At 37.1% G+C, this 18,138-nt stretch overlaps 1 protein-coding gene across 1 annotated transcript in view; it reads left to right on the top strand.

Moving 5' to 3' along the window:
* Positions 1-18,138, top strand: part of LOC102848407 (iron-sulfur protein NUBPL-like) — a 279,757-nt gene that overhangs the window by 102,512 nt on the left and 159,107 nt on the right. Inside the window, 2 exon segments of the mRNA XM_006889978.1 lie at positions 15,066-15,105; positions 15,194-15,284. Of these exon segments, the coding sequence (XP_006890040.1) occupies positions 15,066-15,105; positions 15,194-15,284 (131 nt within the window).

Below are 18,138 nucleotides of genomic sequence, written 5' to 3' on the forward strand. Positions count from 1 at the left end.
TGTGTGTGTGTGTGTGTGTGTGTGTGTGTACCGTCAAATTGGATCTGACTGGTACAGGAGACTGCCCCTCCTTCTCCAGCAGAGCACGAAGTAGAGTTTGGGTTTTTTGTTTTTTGTTTTTTTTTTTCCCCCCCAGGTGCCTGTCGGGGCCTGGGTTTCAGCTGTCCACACCACAGCAGTGGGCAATGAGCTTAAAGCCCCTGATGGCTCTGGGTGCTGACTCTCACCAGTGGCTATGGATGAAGTCACAGGCGATTTTCAGCCAGCGCCGCTAGAATACATTTTTTTAAACTACCATTGCTATGGGTGGACACTAGTCGTTTAATGTCTAGGGATTTTGAACACTTATTCATGTGTTTGTTTGCCATCTGAATGTCTTCTTTGGTGAAATGTCTGTTTATATCATGTGCCCATTTTGCAGTTGGGTTGTTTAACTTTATCTTGTTGTGGTGCTCGAGTATTTTATAAATTCTAAATATAAATATCCCTTATCAGACATGTCATTGCCAAATATTTCTTCCCAGTCTGTGGATTCACTTTTTACCCTTTTGGAGACGTTTTTGAATGTGTAAAGGGATTTTATTCTTAGATTTTTTTTTTTTCAGGATGCTTGGAAGATTATTTATGTTGTGGATTAGGGCTTCTAGAGTTCTTCAAAGCTTTTCTCCAATGAAGTTTATAGTCCTAGGTTCTTGATCCACTTTGAGTTGGTTTTTGTGTATGGAGTGAGGTGTGGATCTTGCTTGAGTTTTCTACAGATAGTTTTCCAGTTTTGCCAACACCATTTGTTAAAAAGGCTGTCATTTCCCCACTTAGCTGACTTAATCTCCTTGTCAAAAATCAGTTGACCATAGGTAGATGGGCTGATTTCTGGATTCTCAATTCTATTCCATTGATCTATGTGTCTTTCATTGTACCAGTACCACACTGTCTTGACCACCACAGCAGTGTAGTAGGATTTGAAATCAGGGAGTGAGATGCCTCCTACCTTGTTTCTCTTTTTAAGGAGTGCTTTGCTTATTCAGGGCCTTTTTCCATTCCAAATGAGATTGGAGATTGCCTTTCCATCTTGTTGAAGAATGGAATTGTTCTTTGTGTTGGTAATGTATTGAACATGTAAATTGCCTTCGGTAGTATTTCGTTTTCTCTTTATTGAGTCTTTTTATGGTCTCTTTTTGTTTCTTGTAGTAATGTTTTGAAATTTTCTTTGCATAGATTCTTTGTGCATCTGGTTAGATTTACTCTCAAGTAATTAATCTTGTGATTAGCTATTGTGAAGGATATTTTTCTTAGCTCTAGTTTCTTAGCTCTATTTCTATATTCTCTTTATCACTGTAGAGAAATCCAACTGATTTTTGTATGTTGATCTTGTATCCTGCCACTTTGCTGAATTGGTCAACTATGTCCAGTAGTATTTTAGCAATATTTTTGAGTATGGAGCAGCACAAGACATTGTTTCATTGTGCTTTACAGAACTGACTCCTTGGAACCACTAACAACAGTTTAACTTAACTAATAAGGAATGTCTGCCTCGATCGTTATGCTCTTTTAAGAACTATTTTCCAACTGGATGAAATATGTTTACGGCATTGAAGTCTATGGGGGAGAGAATAGTCTAAAAGTATTATATTTTAGGGCATTATTTTTATCGTAGGAGTATGCAATGAGGGTTGCAGAGTGGATTATATTTGGGGGTAGGGGGTGGGGTTTGGGGAGGTGCGGGAGGATTGTGTACCAATGAGGGAGTTTTTCTTTTGCTTTTCAAGGAGAGGAGCAAACGGGGGGAGGGGGTTTGTGCAGGGAGAAGGGTGCAAAAATGAATGAATGGAATTCCAAAATCTCTGTAGATGTTCATTGAAATGAAAAAGAAACAAACTAAATAAAAAAAAAATAAAATCAAGGAAGAAATCAAGAATAGAAAAGAGCTGAATAAAAGATTTCAATGGGCATCCCAGGAAGACAAAACAAAAATATCATAATAACATGTGCAAAGAGCTGGAGTCAGAGAATCAAAAGGGATAAACATGCTCAGCGTTTTCTAAGCTGAAGGAACCAAAGAACAAACTCAAGCCTTGAGTTGCAACTCTCAAGGATGCTGTAAGCAGAATGTTGAATGATCCAAGAAGCATGAAAAATGATAGAAGGAGTACACAGAGTCACTATACCAAAAAGAATTGTCTCACACAGAAGAATTTCAAGAAAAAAACATAAGATCAAGAGGCAATAGTGATGAAGGAGGAAGTTCAAGCTTCACTGAAGGATTTGGCATAAAAAGGGACCCAGGAATTGATGGAATACCAAAATTGACATTTTAAACAAATAGATGCAGCCCTTGATGTGCTCACCAGATTATGCCAAGAAATATGGAAGACAACTGCCTATCTAACTTCATATTTATTCCCATTTAAAAAAAAAGTTGATAAAAAAAAAGAACTATTTTCCTCGGATCAATTTTACCTTATCTTTAAAGATTACATAGGAAATTTATCGGGCAGTGAATTTATATTCATAAAGGAGGAACAATTCAAGAAAGAAGAATGGGGATGGTTGCAAAACTTTATGAATATCAATGTCATTGAATGACTATTCAATGAATATTAATCAATGAATCAATGAATAATCAATCAATATTCCATGAATATATTCATTGAATGAATATCAATGAATATCAGTGTCATTGAGTTGTCCATATAGAAATTATTGAGTAATGTATGTTCAGCTATGTATATTCTCAATAATAACACAGGAGTAAATTAAAATTATTAAACGGATACATGACTGATTAGATTGCAAAGAAATGGCATGGACTTGAAAACTCTTAGGATTGAGCATGCTCACCAGATATACCTTTCCCAAAAGAAGTTTCTGATAATCTGGACCTTTAAACCAAATCTTATTAAATGTGTTTTCTTTAGTTTTTAAGCTATAAAACCAGGGTAACTAATGTGCTGACAAGAGTCTGATTTCCAGTACCTCTACAAAGGGGAAGAGTCCTAATTAATAGCATTAACAGCACAAAACCTATTCCTAGGATGTCAGACATGCCCTCATGCACCCAGAACCTATGAATTCCAACACCACCTGTCCTTCCTGCAATTTTTCCTATTTTGTTATTAACTCTGTTGTTGAGTCAAAATTGACTTATATCTAATCTTTTATTAGGTTTCTGAGACTGTAAAGATTGCCCATATTTTCCCCATGGAGCCAGTACTGGACTTGAACCATCAGTGAAGTAGGACCTTTGTTTTAGCAGAGCAACTCCATACAGGCTAGGTAACCAGAGCTCCCTTGCTTTATTATTAGGTTCAATAATTCATTGCAGTAACCCCACAGAACTTAGAGACCATACTTATGACTATGGGATTTATTAGGGAAGTATCAAGTTATAATTCTGGTTGTAATCTGTCGGGATACAGTTCCTCAGTTTGCAATTATGCAATTCTTCAGCTACAATTAACATTTTTGAGTATATGACTGTTTCAGCCATTGAATAATAAATAGTTGAAGTTTCTTTTTCTGTAGATAAATTATAACACCTTTTTTTCCCTTAAAAAATATTTCTAGTTTGGAAGCAGTAGTGACATCCAATTTCTAAACAATATGTCTCCAGAAACTATTAACTTTGAGAAATAAGAGGTATTGAAAGGCTTCAGGTCTTTTGTTCATAGGATTGCTATGAGTTGTGCTCAGCTCGACAACAGTCAACAACAACAATATTTCTAGTATCTGTACCCTGATTTTTTTTTAAATTTTTTCAAAATTTTTATTTTATTATTTGTGTGTACCGTCAAATCAGATCTGACTGGTACAGGAGGAGATTGTCCCTCCTTCCCCGGCAGAGCATCTGGTGGATTCGAACTGTGCGTCTCTGGGATTGCAGTGCAGCTTCTTGCCACTAAGCCACCAGAGCTCCCCTGTACCCTGATTTTAAAAATTCCAGTATATTGAAGCCAAAACTTATAAAATCATCAAGTTGGTGGTATGTTTCTTTGATTTTTAAAAGGATTTTGCTTTGTTCAAAAGTTCACTCTTAATAGGCAAAATACTATATTCTTAAGAAAGCAAGTATCTCTCCTTTGCTGCACTTGTTTGCATTGTAAATTTAGATTTGTCTGGGATTATATGGTTAGCATCTCCCCCTCCCATGGTTTTAATGAGTTGTTGTTGTTGTTGTTGTTGTTATTAGGCACCTTTGAGTTGAGTATGATTCACAGCAACCTTATGAGAAACACATCTGAATAATGTCCTGTCTTATGCTATCTTCACCATCTCTGATATACTTGAGAATATTGTTACAGTCACTATGTCATTCCACCGCCCTAAGGATCTTCCTCTCTTGCACTTATCCTACATCTTTTCAAAGATGATATTCTTTTCTAAGGACTAGTCCCTCTTAACAATAAGGCCCAAAGTCTGTGAGATGAAGCACCACCATCTTTACCTCTAAGGAGAGCCATAGTTGTACTTTCTTCTCCAACATCACAATTCAAAGGCACTCATTCTCCTTCTGTTGTTGTTATGTGCCATTGAGTTATCTATGACCCATACATAGTGACCCTATGTACAGCAGCTTTGAAACCTGCCCTGTCCTGAGTCAGTCTCACTAATTCCAGCACACCAACCCTCATTGCCCCAGTTACTGTATCGATCCATCTCTTCTAGGGTCTTCCTTTCCTACACTGTCCCTCTCCCTTTGAAGCATAATGTCCTTCTCCAATGACCAGTCTCTCCTGGCCATGTGCCCAAAGTATGTGAGATAGAGCTTCAAAATACTAGTGTCCAAGGAGAGACTTGGTTTCATCCTCTCCAAGACAGACTTATTTGTTTTCTTGACAGTTCATAGTGTGTTCAGTATTCTTTTCCAGCATCACAAATCAAAGGCAACAATCCTTCTTCTGTCATCCATAGTCATTGTCCAGCTCTCTGATGCATAGCAAGTAATTGCAAAGACATGGCCTATATCAGGTGCCCCTTAGTCTCTAGGCTGACATCCTTGCTTTTCAGCACTCTTTAGAGGTCTGTGACAGCAGATTTTCCAATGAAATTTGTCTTCTGATTTCCTGACTTCTGGTGCTAAGAGTGTTGATTGTGGAGCCCAGCAATCTGTAATTATTAACAACCTCAATCTCTATCTATCATGGTGCTGCCAATTGACCCAATGGTGAGAATCTTTATCTTCTTGATGCTGAGCTTTAATCCGTATTGAAGGCTATAGTCCTTGATCTTCTGCAACAAGTGCTTCAGGTCCTCTTCAGTTTGAGCAAGCAAGGTTGTGTCATCTGCCTAACATAGGTTGCTGATTAATCTTCCTCCAATTCTCATACTACATTTTTGTTCTGAACATAGATTGAAAAAGTATGGAGAAAGGATCCATCCCTGATGGATTCCTTTCTTGATTTTGAACCATGCAGTGTTTCCCTACTCTGCTCTGAGGGCTGCTTCCTGGTCCAAGTATAGGTTTAATATGAACAAAATAAATGTTCTGGAATTCACATTTTCTTCATTGTTAGTCACAATTTGTTGTGATCCACACAGTCAAATGCTTTTGCATAGTCAATAAAACACAGATAGACATTTCTCTGGTACTCTTTGCTTTCTGCCAAGAGCCATCTGACATGTGCAATAATGTCTTTAGAGCCATGAACTTTTCTAAATCCAGCTTGTATTTCTGGTAGTTCTCTGTAAATGTACTGTTCCAGTTATATCTGGATAATCTTCAGCGGAATTTTGCTAGGGTGTGATATTTGTGATATTTGTGATATTGGATAATTTCTACACTCTGTCAGGTCACCTTTTCTTGAGAATGGGAATAAATATGGATATCTTCATTGTCCAGCTTTCATTGGTATAGCAAGTAATTAAAGAGAGTATGAACCAGGTACACCTTAGTCTTTAAACTAACATCATTGCTGCTTTTTACTTTTGAGCCTTCCTTGACAGAGTATTTTTTCCATTGTTTAATGAGAGAAGATACTGCATCTGTTTTTCCTTGCTGTTGTATCTCCAGTACAAATAAAACCTTTTATTTTGCTGGAAAAAACACTTAATACATATATTCAATGAGTGAATACCTAGAAAGAACTCTTTTAATGGTATATATTCCTTAATTTTTAAAACAAAATTAATTTTATAGAAATATAATTTGTATATAGTTTGTGTGGATCACAACAAACTGTGACTGAGAAGAATGGGAGTCCCAGAACACTTGACAATGCTAAAGTGAAACCTATAGTTTGACCAGGAGGCAGTCATCAGAACAGAGGAAGAATATGTTGCATGGTTCAAAATTAGGAAGAGTGTATGCCAGGGGTGTGTCTCATCTCCATATCTTTTCAATGTATATGCAGAAAAGATTTTCTGGGAGGCTGGGCTCTATGAGGAAAAGTGTGGCATCAGGATTGGAGGAAGATCCATCAATGATCTGCGTTATGCAGATGATATAACCCTGATTGAAGAAACTGAGGAGGACCTGAAGTGCTTGCTGCAGAAGCTCAAGACTGCAGCCTTCAATATGGATTGAGGCTCAATATCAAGAAGACAAAGATTCTCACCACTGGGCCAATTGGCAGCATCAGGATAGATGGTGAAAAGATTGAGATTGTTCACAACTTTAGTTTGCTTGGCTCCATAGTCAACACTCTTGGCACCAGCAGCCAGGAAATTAAAAGACATACAGCGATGGGGAAGTCTACTGTTCATTTTGGGAAAGCCAGGTTGTTCCTTGGAGGCAAGGATTCTGAAGTCCTTGGAGAGGGATGTCATGCTTAGGAGGGTTGAGAGACAGACAGGAGAGGACGTCGTGCTTAGGAGGGTGGAGAGACAGTCAGGAGGGGAAGACCCTTGATGAGGTGGATTGATCCAGTGACTGGGATGATTGGGATAGGTGTGTGAAAGGCAATGAGATTGGCACAGGATAGAGCAAGGTTCAGGCCTGTTTTGCATAGGGTTGCTATGAGTTTCAGGCAACTTGATGCCCCATAACAACAACAACAACAACAACAACAAAATTTCTTATTGCTTTGTAGTATAAACATCTTAGTCACACTGACTAAAAAAAAGTGACTTATAAAAGTGTGGTTTTTTTGTTAAGAACTTGTGTGGATAAAATATCTTTTTCTCAAATCAATGTGTTACTCTTGTTTTGCTTGCTGGCTGCTATATGTTCACTGCATGTGGTCATGATTTTTACTGACTTTCAAATCCTAACTCATGAATCCCAGCACTTGTAACTCACAGTCACTCTTGAAAATCAATTTGAGATTTTTAGAAAACAGGTGGAATAGTAGAAGGAAGCCAGTCATATACATTTGGTAAAAATTCTATAAATGCCATCATATAAACTGAAAATTTGGGAAGTACAGAAATCTGGTTAAAGAAAATTATATGTTAAAATAAAAACAAAAAATGTCAACTACAGTTTTATATTTAGCACCTTTACCTAAGGCCTTTTCACCAACTTATAAAGTGATTTACATTAATTCAAGGATAATTTGATATACTGAGCTCTAGTCAATCATTTGAGACCTTGTATGATCATCCTTTCGTGGAGGAAAATCCATTCCCATCTTTAGTAAGTATAAGCTGGCATCTGAACTAAAATATATTGGACTAACCGTATGCCTTCTGATTTTTTCCCCTATGTTTGCATGGGAAATGATACGGGCCTGTGAAACAAGTCTTAAATGTTTACTGTTTCTGTTGCTAACTGTTTAACTTGGTCAGGTTACTTTCATTCTCTGATCCTAAATTTCTTCATATGGAACTAAATACTTTATTAAAATCACGACTACTCAAGGACTAATGTATTGCAATGAATAATATCTATCTAGTAAACACATATATCTATATAGGTTCTTTTATTACTTATTTACTTTTGACTGGTCATCTGTAATTTATAAATTAGTTATAGAAAGGCTTCAGGTCTTTTGTTCATAGGGTCACTGTGAGTCATGCTCAAGCTGACAGCAATCATCATTAAAAACAACTACAACAAATTATAGATATTGGGAGCTCTGATGGCCTAGTGGGTAAGTGTCAAAGAGAGGTAGTTCAAGGAAGAAAGAGTGTTTTTGTCCCATGTAATTTACAGCCTCTCAAAACCCACTGGAGGGTTAGCTAATGAGTTGGTTCTAACTCAACAGCACATAAAAATAACAGTATTATAGACACATTTTTTTAGTTCCTTATTACAAAATAGTAATATTATAATATTGGGAATTCAGAATAGCTGCATAAAAATAGGAATAATCATACAGGATAGTAATTTGTTCTTTGTTATGTACTAGAAGAGTTTAGAAGAAAAAGTGATTCTGGAGAACTAGTTTTTGCAAGGCTGTCAGAGAAGAAAAAGGTGTAGAAACGCAGAGAAGAGACTGAGGATAACCTTATAGTTTCCCCAGCTCTAAAAGAAGATAGCCCTTCCTTTGTAGATTGATGTTGTTGTTATGTGCCATCCAGTCACTTGTGACTCCTAGCGACCCTATGTTCAATAGCCCTAAACCCTGCTCTGTTCTGTGCCAATCTCACTGTCTCTGACACACCCATCTTGATTACCCAAGTCACTGAATCAGTCCACCTCTTAGAGGGTCTTCCCCTCCTGCCTGTCTCTCCACTTTCCCAAGCATGACCTCCCTCTCCACGGATTGGTACCTCCTTGCAACATGTCCAAAGTATGTCAGATGAAGCCTCAAAATCAACTCTAAAATATTTATTCAATATTGCATGAACACAGAGGAACTTCTTGTTTTTCCTGAGTATAAGTAATTTCTTATGTTATCTTATTGTTTCCTTTCCCAGATGACCGACTTCCCTTAACTTGGAAACAATACATAGTTTTCATGTCAGAGATTAACTAGGTTTCTGAAATACCATGTTGGAAGAAATTCTATATTGTACTGTAGTTTGGTTGTATTACTGCAGAAGAGTACTGAATATCCCATGGACTGCAAAAAAACCAAAAAATATGTCCTGGAGAAAGTGCAACTAGAGTGCTCCTTAGAATCAAGGTTGGCAAACTTGGCGAGCTCTGGTGGCCTAGTGGCAGGAAACTGCACTGCAATCTCAGAGGTGCGCGGTTCAAATCCACCAGATGCTCTGCTGAAGAAGGAGGAACAATCGCCTCCTGTACCAGTCAGATCCAATTTGATGGGACACACATAAAAAAAAAATAAATTAAAAAAAAAAGTGAAAAAAAGGTTGGCAAACTTTATCTCACACACTTTTGGCATTTTGTTACGCTACTTTTTGGGAAAAGACATTATGCTTGGAAAGGTGGAGGGTCACAGTCAAAGAAAGGAAGACCCTTGATGAAATAGATTGACACAGTTACTGTGGCAATGTACTCAAGTATGTCAGATGATGAGGATGACATGAGATAGCCACAAGGTTTAGATCTATTGTTCACAGGGTTGCTGTGAGTCATACTTGACTCCCTAGCATTTATTGGTCTATACTCGACTCACCAGCACCTACCAATGATAACAATAAAATAGATAGTTGTAGCACGTAAGAATTGTTCAAATTCTTGTGTTGAAATTGTTCAAATTGTATTACCAAGACAGATAAAGTTTGGGCTGGAGGCAAGGAATAATGGTGTATGGTTTGTTGGACAGTATGTAAAATTGAGTATTTATCATCTCCTCCTTAAAGTTTTTAGCTCCTATTTGTATTTGGCCATCCTTTCATCTTTTCCTATTAATTTATACGATGGGAGGTGACAAAGTTTCAGAAATAGGATATCATGGTTTTTGCCTTTGTAATTCTAGTGTTTTAGCAGATGTTTATTGAATTATTAACTGAATGAATTATCAAACAGAAGCAGACAGGAATCTGATATACCTACTATTGACTGCTCTAAACAGAATCACACACAGTAGAACATCCTAGATAGATTATGAGCAAAATTTAAAACAAAGCTAAAAATTATAAAAATGGCCAGGCTTCAAGACAAACAAAGAAAGGAAGAAATGAAAAAATGGCCAGTTTTATATAATGCTTGAGAGAGCATGATTTAGCTACTTTAACCAGGAAAGCTAATTTTTTAAAAATTTTTTTATTATATTTTGTGTGTGTACCATCAAATCAAATCTGACTGGTACAGGAAGAGATTGTCCCTCCTTCTCCAGCAGAGCATCTGCTGGATTTGAACCACGCACCTCTGGGATTACAGTGCAGCTTCTTGCCACTAGGCCACCAGAGCTCCCTCAGGAAAGCTAATTTGAGAGAGAGTAAGTAGTCATTCTCTAGTTAGATTAGGAGAAACAGTAAGTACTAGGTAAGGAAAGGGCTATAGATGTCACTGATTTAAAGGTGCAAAAATGAATCCATACTTCCCTAAGAACTAATCCTGTGTGTGAGAGGAGCTAATTTTGCTTACTTTGGAAAAAGTAAAGTAAAAAGCATTAGTCTGTTTTCTTATAGAGAACTACTTTGGTGGGGGCAAAAATAATCTGAGATGCTACTCTGCTCCCATATTTCCCTTATGCCTATTCCTATTTATATTCTGGGGAACTAATAATTTTCATTTAAAAACCTAAACATATATCTTCTACAAAGGTTAAGTTATGAATGAAATTTAATCAAATCAGATTTTTCCTAATATAAACGTCCTACTCTGAAAAGATGAGAATTTGATTGAGGAAGGTATAGGTTGGAAATAGAGGAACTTTTTTTTTTTTTGAAAGAAGGTGGATTGTAAGAAGTATTTGCCTGAATAGTGTTGAGTTTTTAGATGGTAGTTTACTTAGGATGGTATTGTGGGTGTAGTTATAAGGTGGTACACCATAGAAAAGTAAGTTGAAAACAAATAAACATTTCGTATTCAATGTAATGGTTTGTTGTGTGCCATTGAGTTGAAACTCTCATAGTGGACCCTCCAGTAGATTTTCAGAAGCAGTTAATTGCATGGAAGGAGGTTGCCCATCCTCCTGTAGAGCAGCTGATGATTTTGAATTTGAATCATGTACGTTTGGAATTGCAGCACAGCATCTTATCCTTCTTTCTACCGTATTTCATTTTTCATATAGCCTCGTATGTATTGTTACTGTATTGCTTTTTTTTTTTTGCTTTCTATGGTAGCTACTTGCGCTTTAACCCATTCTGGCCATTCCTACTCACCTTTTCTTTCTAAATCCTCCTTCTAGATTAACAAGTAGGTATTATAGACATATGTGGCATTAATTGATGAAGTTGACTTTCCTTTTTCAGCTGCTTGAACTTCTCATGACAGAAAATATTAGATGTAAAACTTTTGAAAGCTCATTTTCCATAATAATTCATGTTTCAGAAAGAAATAAATATGAAAATGGGTGATGATGAGAAAGTGAAATTATAAAATTAGAACTGGATACCCATTCACAATTTCTGAACAATCTATTTAGTGGATGTAAGTTTCTTTGCAGGAATCTTTCTTGTTTACCCTGTGCTTAAAAGTTAGCATTCATATACTGAGATTATTACATTCTTGGCTAGTCTGTGTTCCCATTTTTTTTTCCGTAAAACATGCATTTAGAGCTTTTAGTTCTATGATTTTAAGTTATAAATTTTATTTTTGAGCATCAACCTTTATTTTAAAATATATTTTAAACTATTCCTTAAATACTTCTGATTGCTTAATGTCAGACAGGCCAAGCAGTGAAAGAAACAGTGCCTTGGAGTTGCTTTTTCTTGGCCACCAAACTACTTAATGATCATGACTGTTTCATGTAAAAATATTGGGAGAGAAATAGAGCTTTTGACAAAGTTTGCTCTTCAGAAAAGGCAAACAGTTGATGTCAGTGTCAGGTAGGGCTGCCATTTTTTTTTTCAATTGAGATTTTAATGGAAGTTTATAGCGAACATGGATTTCCATTCATTCATTGTTGCACATTTTCCTCCCTGGCCACCCCTCCCCTCCAGTTCGCTTTTCTCTTTGAAAAAAAAAATTCTTTAATTGTACATTTTTAACAAATAGAATACAGATGGAGCATAAAATACTACATTGAATGTACTTAATGGAAAAAAGGGTAACTTGTTTATATAAGTTTAAATTTAACTGGGTTCCAGGTATTTTACCTGTCAACACTATGCCTAGTTAACAGTTGTTAATATCTGTAAAGTTTTGGTCAATACAAATTACTGTTATGCCTCATTGTCATCAAGATGGAACTAATTCATAGCTAACTCGCCAGCAAATATTTGGAGACTGTAAACTGTAAAGGAGGAGATTGCTTGCTTATCTCATTTTTGGACTCAGACCACCAAGAGGTAGCAATTTTGTGTTAGCAGTGTAACACTCTAAGGACTCCACCACTGGGACTCCCTTATGTTACACAATAACAAGGGACAAATAATATTGTTTTGTAGTGGGTGGGGCTTCGTCTGACATACTTTGGACATGTTGTAAGGAGGGGCAGGTCCTTGGAGAGGGACATCATGTTTGGGACGGTGGAGGGTCGGCGCAGAGGCGGAAGACCCTCTGTGAGGTGGATTGATTCAGTGACTGGGGTAATCCGTATGGGTGTGTCAGAGGCAGTGCGATTGGCACAGGATAGAGTAGGGCTGTTGCACATAGGGTCGCTATGAGTCGCAGACGACTCGATGGCACATAACAACAACAACAACAACAACAACAACAGTGGGTAGAGACCAGGATGCTGCTAAGTATCTTCTATGCGTAGGACAGTCCCTGTAACAAAGAATTAGAATCTAAAATATTATTGCAGAACTTCAGAAACCCTGATAAAGGCTAACTGATATATAAGGTATTTGCTAGGTTGATTATGTGTTTCTGGTTATAAAATAAAAATGTTCATTATAGTAAAAGTCAAATCTTAAAGGAAATTATTATTTGAGAGTGGAGCTCTGGTAGTTTACGGGATAGGGTGTAGTGCTGCCAAAGCAAAGGCATATGGTTTGAATCTATCATCAACTCTGAGGGAGAGGGAGGGAAAATCTCCTTGTACGTGATTCATGCCTCTGAAAACCAGCTGGAATGTTATCTATGAATGGCGTCCGACTCAATGGCAGGGAGTTGATTTGATTTGATTTGAAAGCAGAAGTCTCTGTCTCTCTTCTTCTCAATAAACAGTTTAAAGTGTTGTCACAGATATTTCCCACCCATCCTGTTTGTTTTAAATAAAACATTGATGTGATTAAAAAAGAAAACTCTTCCATTTTATTGGGAGCTAGACAACAGAATAGAAGGTACAAAGGCTTCTCATGCTTACTGCTAATAGCAAGTAAATGGAGCTGTCTACTGCTTTGCTGATTAATGAACAGAGAGATTTTTGTAGAAAGATCTGATTCTAGGTTAGAGTTATTCTTTAAAAATTTAATGATGTCAACTTTAACAAAACTTCAATGGCCTTTTTTAAAATATCTATTTCATTTTTGCCTAGCTTTTAAGTTTAACATGATCCATCACAGTGCCATTATTCTACCTTGACAATCAATTTATGATATGAAAACAATCTCTAAATCTGTTTGAAATCTACTGATGGTTTAAAATTCAGTAATTAAATTCACATCTGTTACAAATGAAAGTTTATTGTAACAGAAGGGAAGATGCAGCAGAATGTCATTCATTTCAATAATGGCTTTCTGACAATTGTGATGATTTGACTTACAGTATGAGTCTTCTGTGCTTCAGTGTGTGAGGTATCATGAAATTATGAAAAGGTAGGAAATAATAGTCTGTATCATTACAACTTCAGCTAATGATGATTTCTTTAAAAAATCTATTATTCACAAAATTAGTGAGTTCCAAAGTTTCTTTGTAAACTTTCAACCCATTGTACTTCATGGGAGAAAGATGGACAATCTCTTTTCATGGTATTTACAGCCTCTGAAAACTCACTTGAGGGTTAGTTATTAGTTACCTCTGACTTGATGGCGATGAACACTGATAATAACAATCCATTTTGGAAGCTATTGCCTTTTAGTAATTGCTAAAATATATATATCTTTTAGTCTTCTAGGACTTTTGTAACAAATTAACCTAAGGTACGTAACTTAAAGAAAAGAAAAAATTATTCTCTTACATGTTTAGAAATGCAAGTTCAGGGTGTTGCTATTGCTAAAGGTACAGTGAAAAAATTCTTCCTTGTCTGTTTGAGCTTCTGGTAGCCCCAGGTTTGTAGAACCATAAAACCAATCTACCTCTGTCTGTTCATTGTTGTCTTCCATCTGCATCTTTCTATGACAATGTCTCTTTTTATAAGGATAGTAAACATACTGAGTTAAGTCCCACACTGAATTACATCTCTAAATACACTATTTTGAAATCAGGTCACATTCACAAGTAAGGGGTGAAGACTTGAACATATTTTTTTAGGGAGCACAGTGAAACTCATGACACTATTCTTCAGTAAAAATGGCTCAGGAACAGACAAATAGGCTATTGGAACTGAGTAGACAGCTCAGAAACACACTTAGGCATATATGGAAACAAGATTTATAACAGAATTGGCATTGCAGATTATTGATAGCGGGATAAATTATTATCCATACTGGGATAAATTATTATCCACATGGAAAGCAAAAGAATAGAAATTCTCATAACATATATAGACATTAGTTCCAGATGGTAAAGAAGTTAAATGTTAAGTAAAAAAATTATAAAAGCTTTAGAAAATACAAGAGAATATCTTTATTCCATATGGTAGGAGGATACCTTCTAAAACAAGTTCAAAAGGGAAAAACATAAAGGCAAAGATTGATGAATTTGGTGGCTTAAAAATTAGAACTTATGCTATTCAAAAGATACTATAAGTGCTCTAGAGTAAAGACTTATCAATGATGATGAATTTAATAAAAAATGAATTTGACTAATATATTTGATATTGAGAGACTAGTTACAAAACTTGGAAGAGAGTTTTGTGTTTATTTATTGAAAGACTTCATAGCATGGGTGACATACAGTTTAAACTTTTTGTGAATTGATGAGAATTACTTGGATGTCAATGAGCAGTTTTATCAGTGGCTTATTTGTACTTTCAGTTTGACACTTTGAGAAGAAAATAAGTCAGATTGTATATGTCTAATGACTTAACACTTGTAAAAAAGAGACTTTTTTTTTCTTATTGCAGGCAATCTAATGAAGCCTCTTTTGAATTATGGTATCGCTTGGTGAGCATTGCTTTTTAACTCTAAATTGATTTTTTTAGAATAACATTGATGGATCCTTCTAAATTATATTTTATTTTAATTTTAATAGTATGTCAATGGGTTTCCTGGTTGAAGAGACTGCACCTATTGTTTGGAGAGGCCTGCTAGTAATGTCAGCCATTCAGAAACTTTTGAGGCAGGTAAGAAAATTGTATTAAATATAATTTTATTGTTGACAAAAATATTGTCATGCATTTGCTTATTTGACAACTATTAAGAATTTATAGTCTGACTTATTTTCTGAAAACAAGTATGAATGTAAGAGTTATTTGCCATCCAGACCAAATAGTATGGCTAGATGATTTAATAGTTTCCATTACTTATGAATACTAAAAATCTTAATTTCTTTTAAAAATAAAATTGTATCCTTGCTCTGTTGAGTCTGCAATAAGAAGAGAAAATCTACTTATTAATGAACCTGCCTTCTCCAGACTTACAGTTTGACCTATACTTAGTTTTAAAGACAGTGTAGAAGTTCTCAGTTGAAGAAGATAAACATATAAACCAGAATACCTATGATTTAAAATTGTTTCAGAGCAAAGTAAAATATATTTGGTCATGTATTTATATATATATGTTATTTATCATGTCAACTTTAATTTATTGGTAACAAAGAGTACAGTTGATTAAATAATCTAAAAATCTTATAACTAAATTATATGTTCATTTACACTTTGCATGGATAAATTTGATTTTCTCAGCAGATGTGAACAGCACATCAACAGAGAACTATGAGAAGTCCAGGCTGGGTTTAGAAGGGGTCGTGGTATTAGAGATATTGTAGCTGATGTTAGATGGATCTTGGCTGAAAGCAGGGAATACCAGAGGAATGTCTATCTGTGTTTCATAGACTATGCAAAGGCATTTGACTGTGTAGATCATAACAAACTATGGCTGACTCTGAGAAGAATGGGAATCCCAGAACACTTGATCGTTCTAATGCGAAACTTATACTTGGACCAGGAGGCAGTCGTCAGAACAGACCAAGGGAACATTGCATGGTTCAAAATTGGGAAGGGCGTACGCCAGGGATGCATCCTATCTCCATACCTTTTCAACCTATATGCAGAACAGATTATCCGGGAGGCTGGGCTCTATGAGGAGAAATGTGGGGTCAGGATTGGTGGACGATTTATCAACAATCTGCGTTATGCGGATGACACAACCCTGCTTGCTGAAACTGAAGAGGACCTGAAGCACCTGCTGCAGAGTGTCAAGGACTGCAGCCTACAATATGGATTGAGGCTCAATGTCAAGAAGACAAGGATTCTCACCACTGGACCAATCGGCAGCATCAGGATGGATGGTGACGAGATTGAGATTGTACACAGCTTTAGTTTGCTTGGCTCCATAGTCAACAGTCTTGGCACCAGCAGCCAGGAAATTAAAAGGCGCATTGCCATGGGAAAGTCTGCTGTTAGGGACCTCTCCAAAGTACTGAAGAGCAATGGTGTCTCTCTGGAGACTAAGGTGCGTCTGATACAGGCTATAGTCTTCGCAATCACTTGTTATGCATCAAAGAGTTGGACAATGACCAAGGAGGATAGAAGGAGAATTGATGCCTTTGAGCTGTGGTGCTGGAGAAGAGTATTGAGAACACCATGGCGTGCTACGAAAACAAACAGATTTGTCCTGGAAAGGGTTAAACCGGGTGACTCCTTACAGGCAAGGATTCTGAGGCTCCGTCTAACATACTTTGGACATGTTGCGAGGAGGGACCGGTCCTTAGAGAGGGACATCATGCTTGGGAGGGTGGAGGGACAGCGCAGGAGAGGAAGGCCCTCTATGAGGTGGATTGATTCAGTGACTGGGATAATTGGGATGGGAGTGTCAGAGATGGTGCGATTGGCACAGGACAGAGCAGAGTTTAGAGCTGTTGTACATAGGGTCGCTATGAGTCGCAAGCGACTCGACAGCACATAACAACAACAAACAACATAGGTAAATATTAAGTATCATTTCTATTTTCTCAAGTTACAACAATTACCTTTTATTTATTCAGATCCTACTTCACCATATTGTAAATGAACAATCCTAATGTTAGATATATGCTAGATAGTGCGCTCTATGGCTTATTGTTGAGAGATGTTGAGTCAGAATCAACTCATAGCTGATCCTCCCATGGGGTTTTAGAGACAGTGAATTGCATGAGAGGAGATTGCCCATTCTTTTCCTGCAGAGCAAGTGGTGAATTTGAACCTTGTGCTTTTGGAATTACAGTTTAACCTCTTACCAGTAAGCCACAAGAACTCCCTTGATGGCCTATTGTTGTAGGTGCCATTGAGTTGAGTACGATTCATAGTGACCTTATGAACAGCAGATCTAAATTCTCTCTTACTCTGTGCTGTCCTCTCAATCTCAGACACACTTGTGCCCATTGCTGCAGTCACTGTGCCAGTTCACTTGGTTGAGTATTTTCCCCTCCTTCTCCGCCCATCATCAGTCTTTCTCCTGTCCTGATGCCACATTCTTCTTCATAATGTACAGTTTCTCAAATAATATGCTATTTGCCACACTGATGTGCCAAATGCAATAATGGTTACCCCATGGTAGACAGTGTTTGGTGGAGCTTTCCGATTAAAACAAGCTTGGAAGCAGGAGAGGCATCCACTTCCAAAATGGCTTGCCTCTGGAAACTCTGTGAACATGGAGAAATGACCAAAGTTATACAAGTGTTCAGGTCTTTCATTCATAGGGCCACTATGAGCCATCTACAACTCGACAGCACTTAACAACAACATAGAGATTTAATATGTATGCATGTTGTTGTTATGTGCCGTTGAGTCGTTTGCGACTCATAGCGACCCTATGCACAACTGCCCTAAACCCGGCTCTATCCTATGCCAGTCGCACTGCCTCTGACACACCCATCCTAATTACCCCAGTCATTGAATCAGTCCACCTCATAGAGGGTCTTCCCCTCCTGCGCTGTCTCTCCACCATCCCAAGCATGATATCCCTCTCCAAGGACCTGTCCCTCCTTACAACATGTCC

The sequence above is a fragment of the Elephantulus edwardii genome, unplaced genomic scaffold, assembly GCF_000299155.1.
Source record: "Elephantulus edwardii isolate Elephantulus edwardi_28Jun2011 unplaced genomic scaffold, EleEdw1.0 scaffold00084, whole genome shotgun sequence".
Classification (NCBI taxonomy): domain Eukaryota; kingdom Metazoa; phylum Chordata; class Mammalia; order Macroscelidea; family Macroscelididae; genus Elephantulus; species Elephantulus edwardii.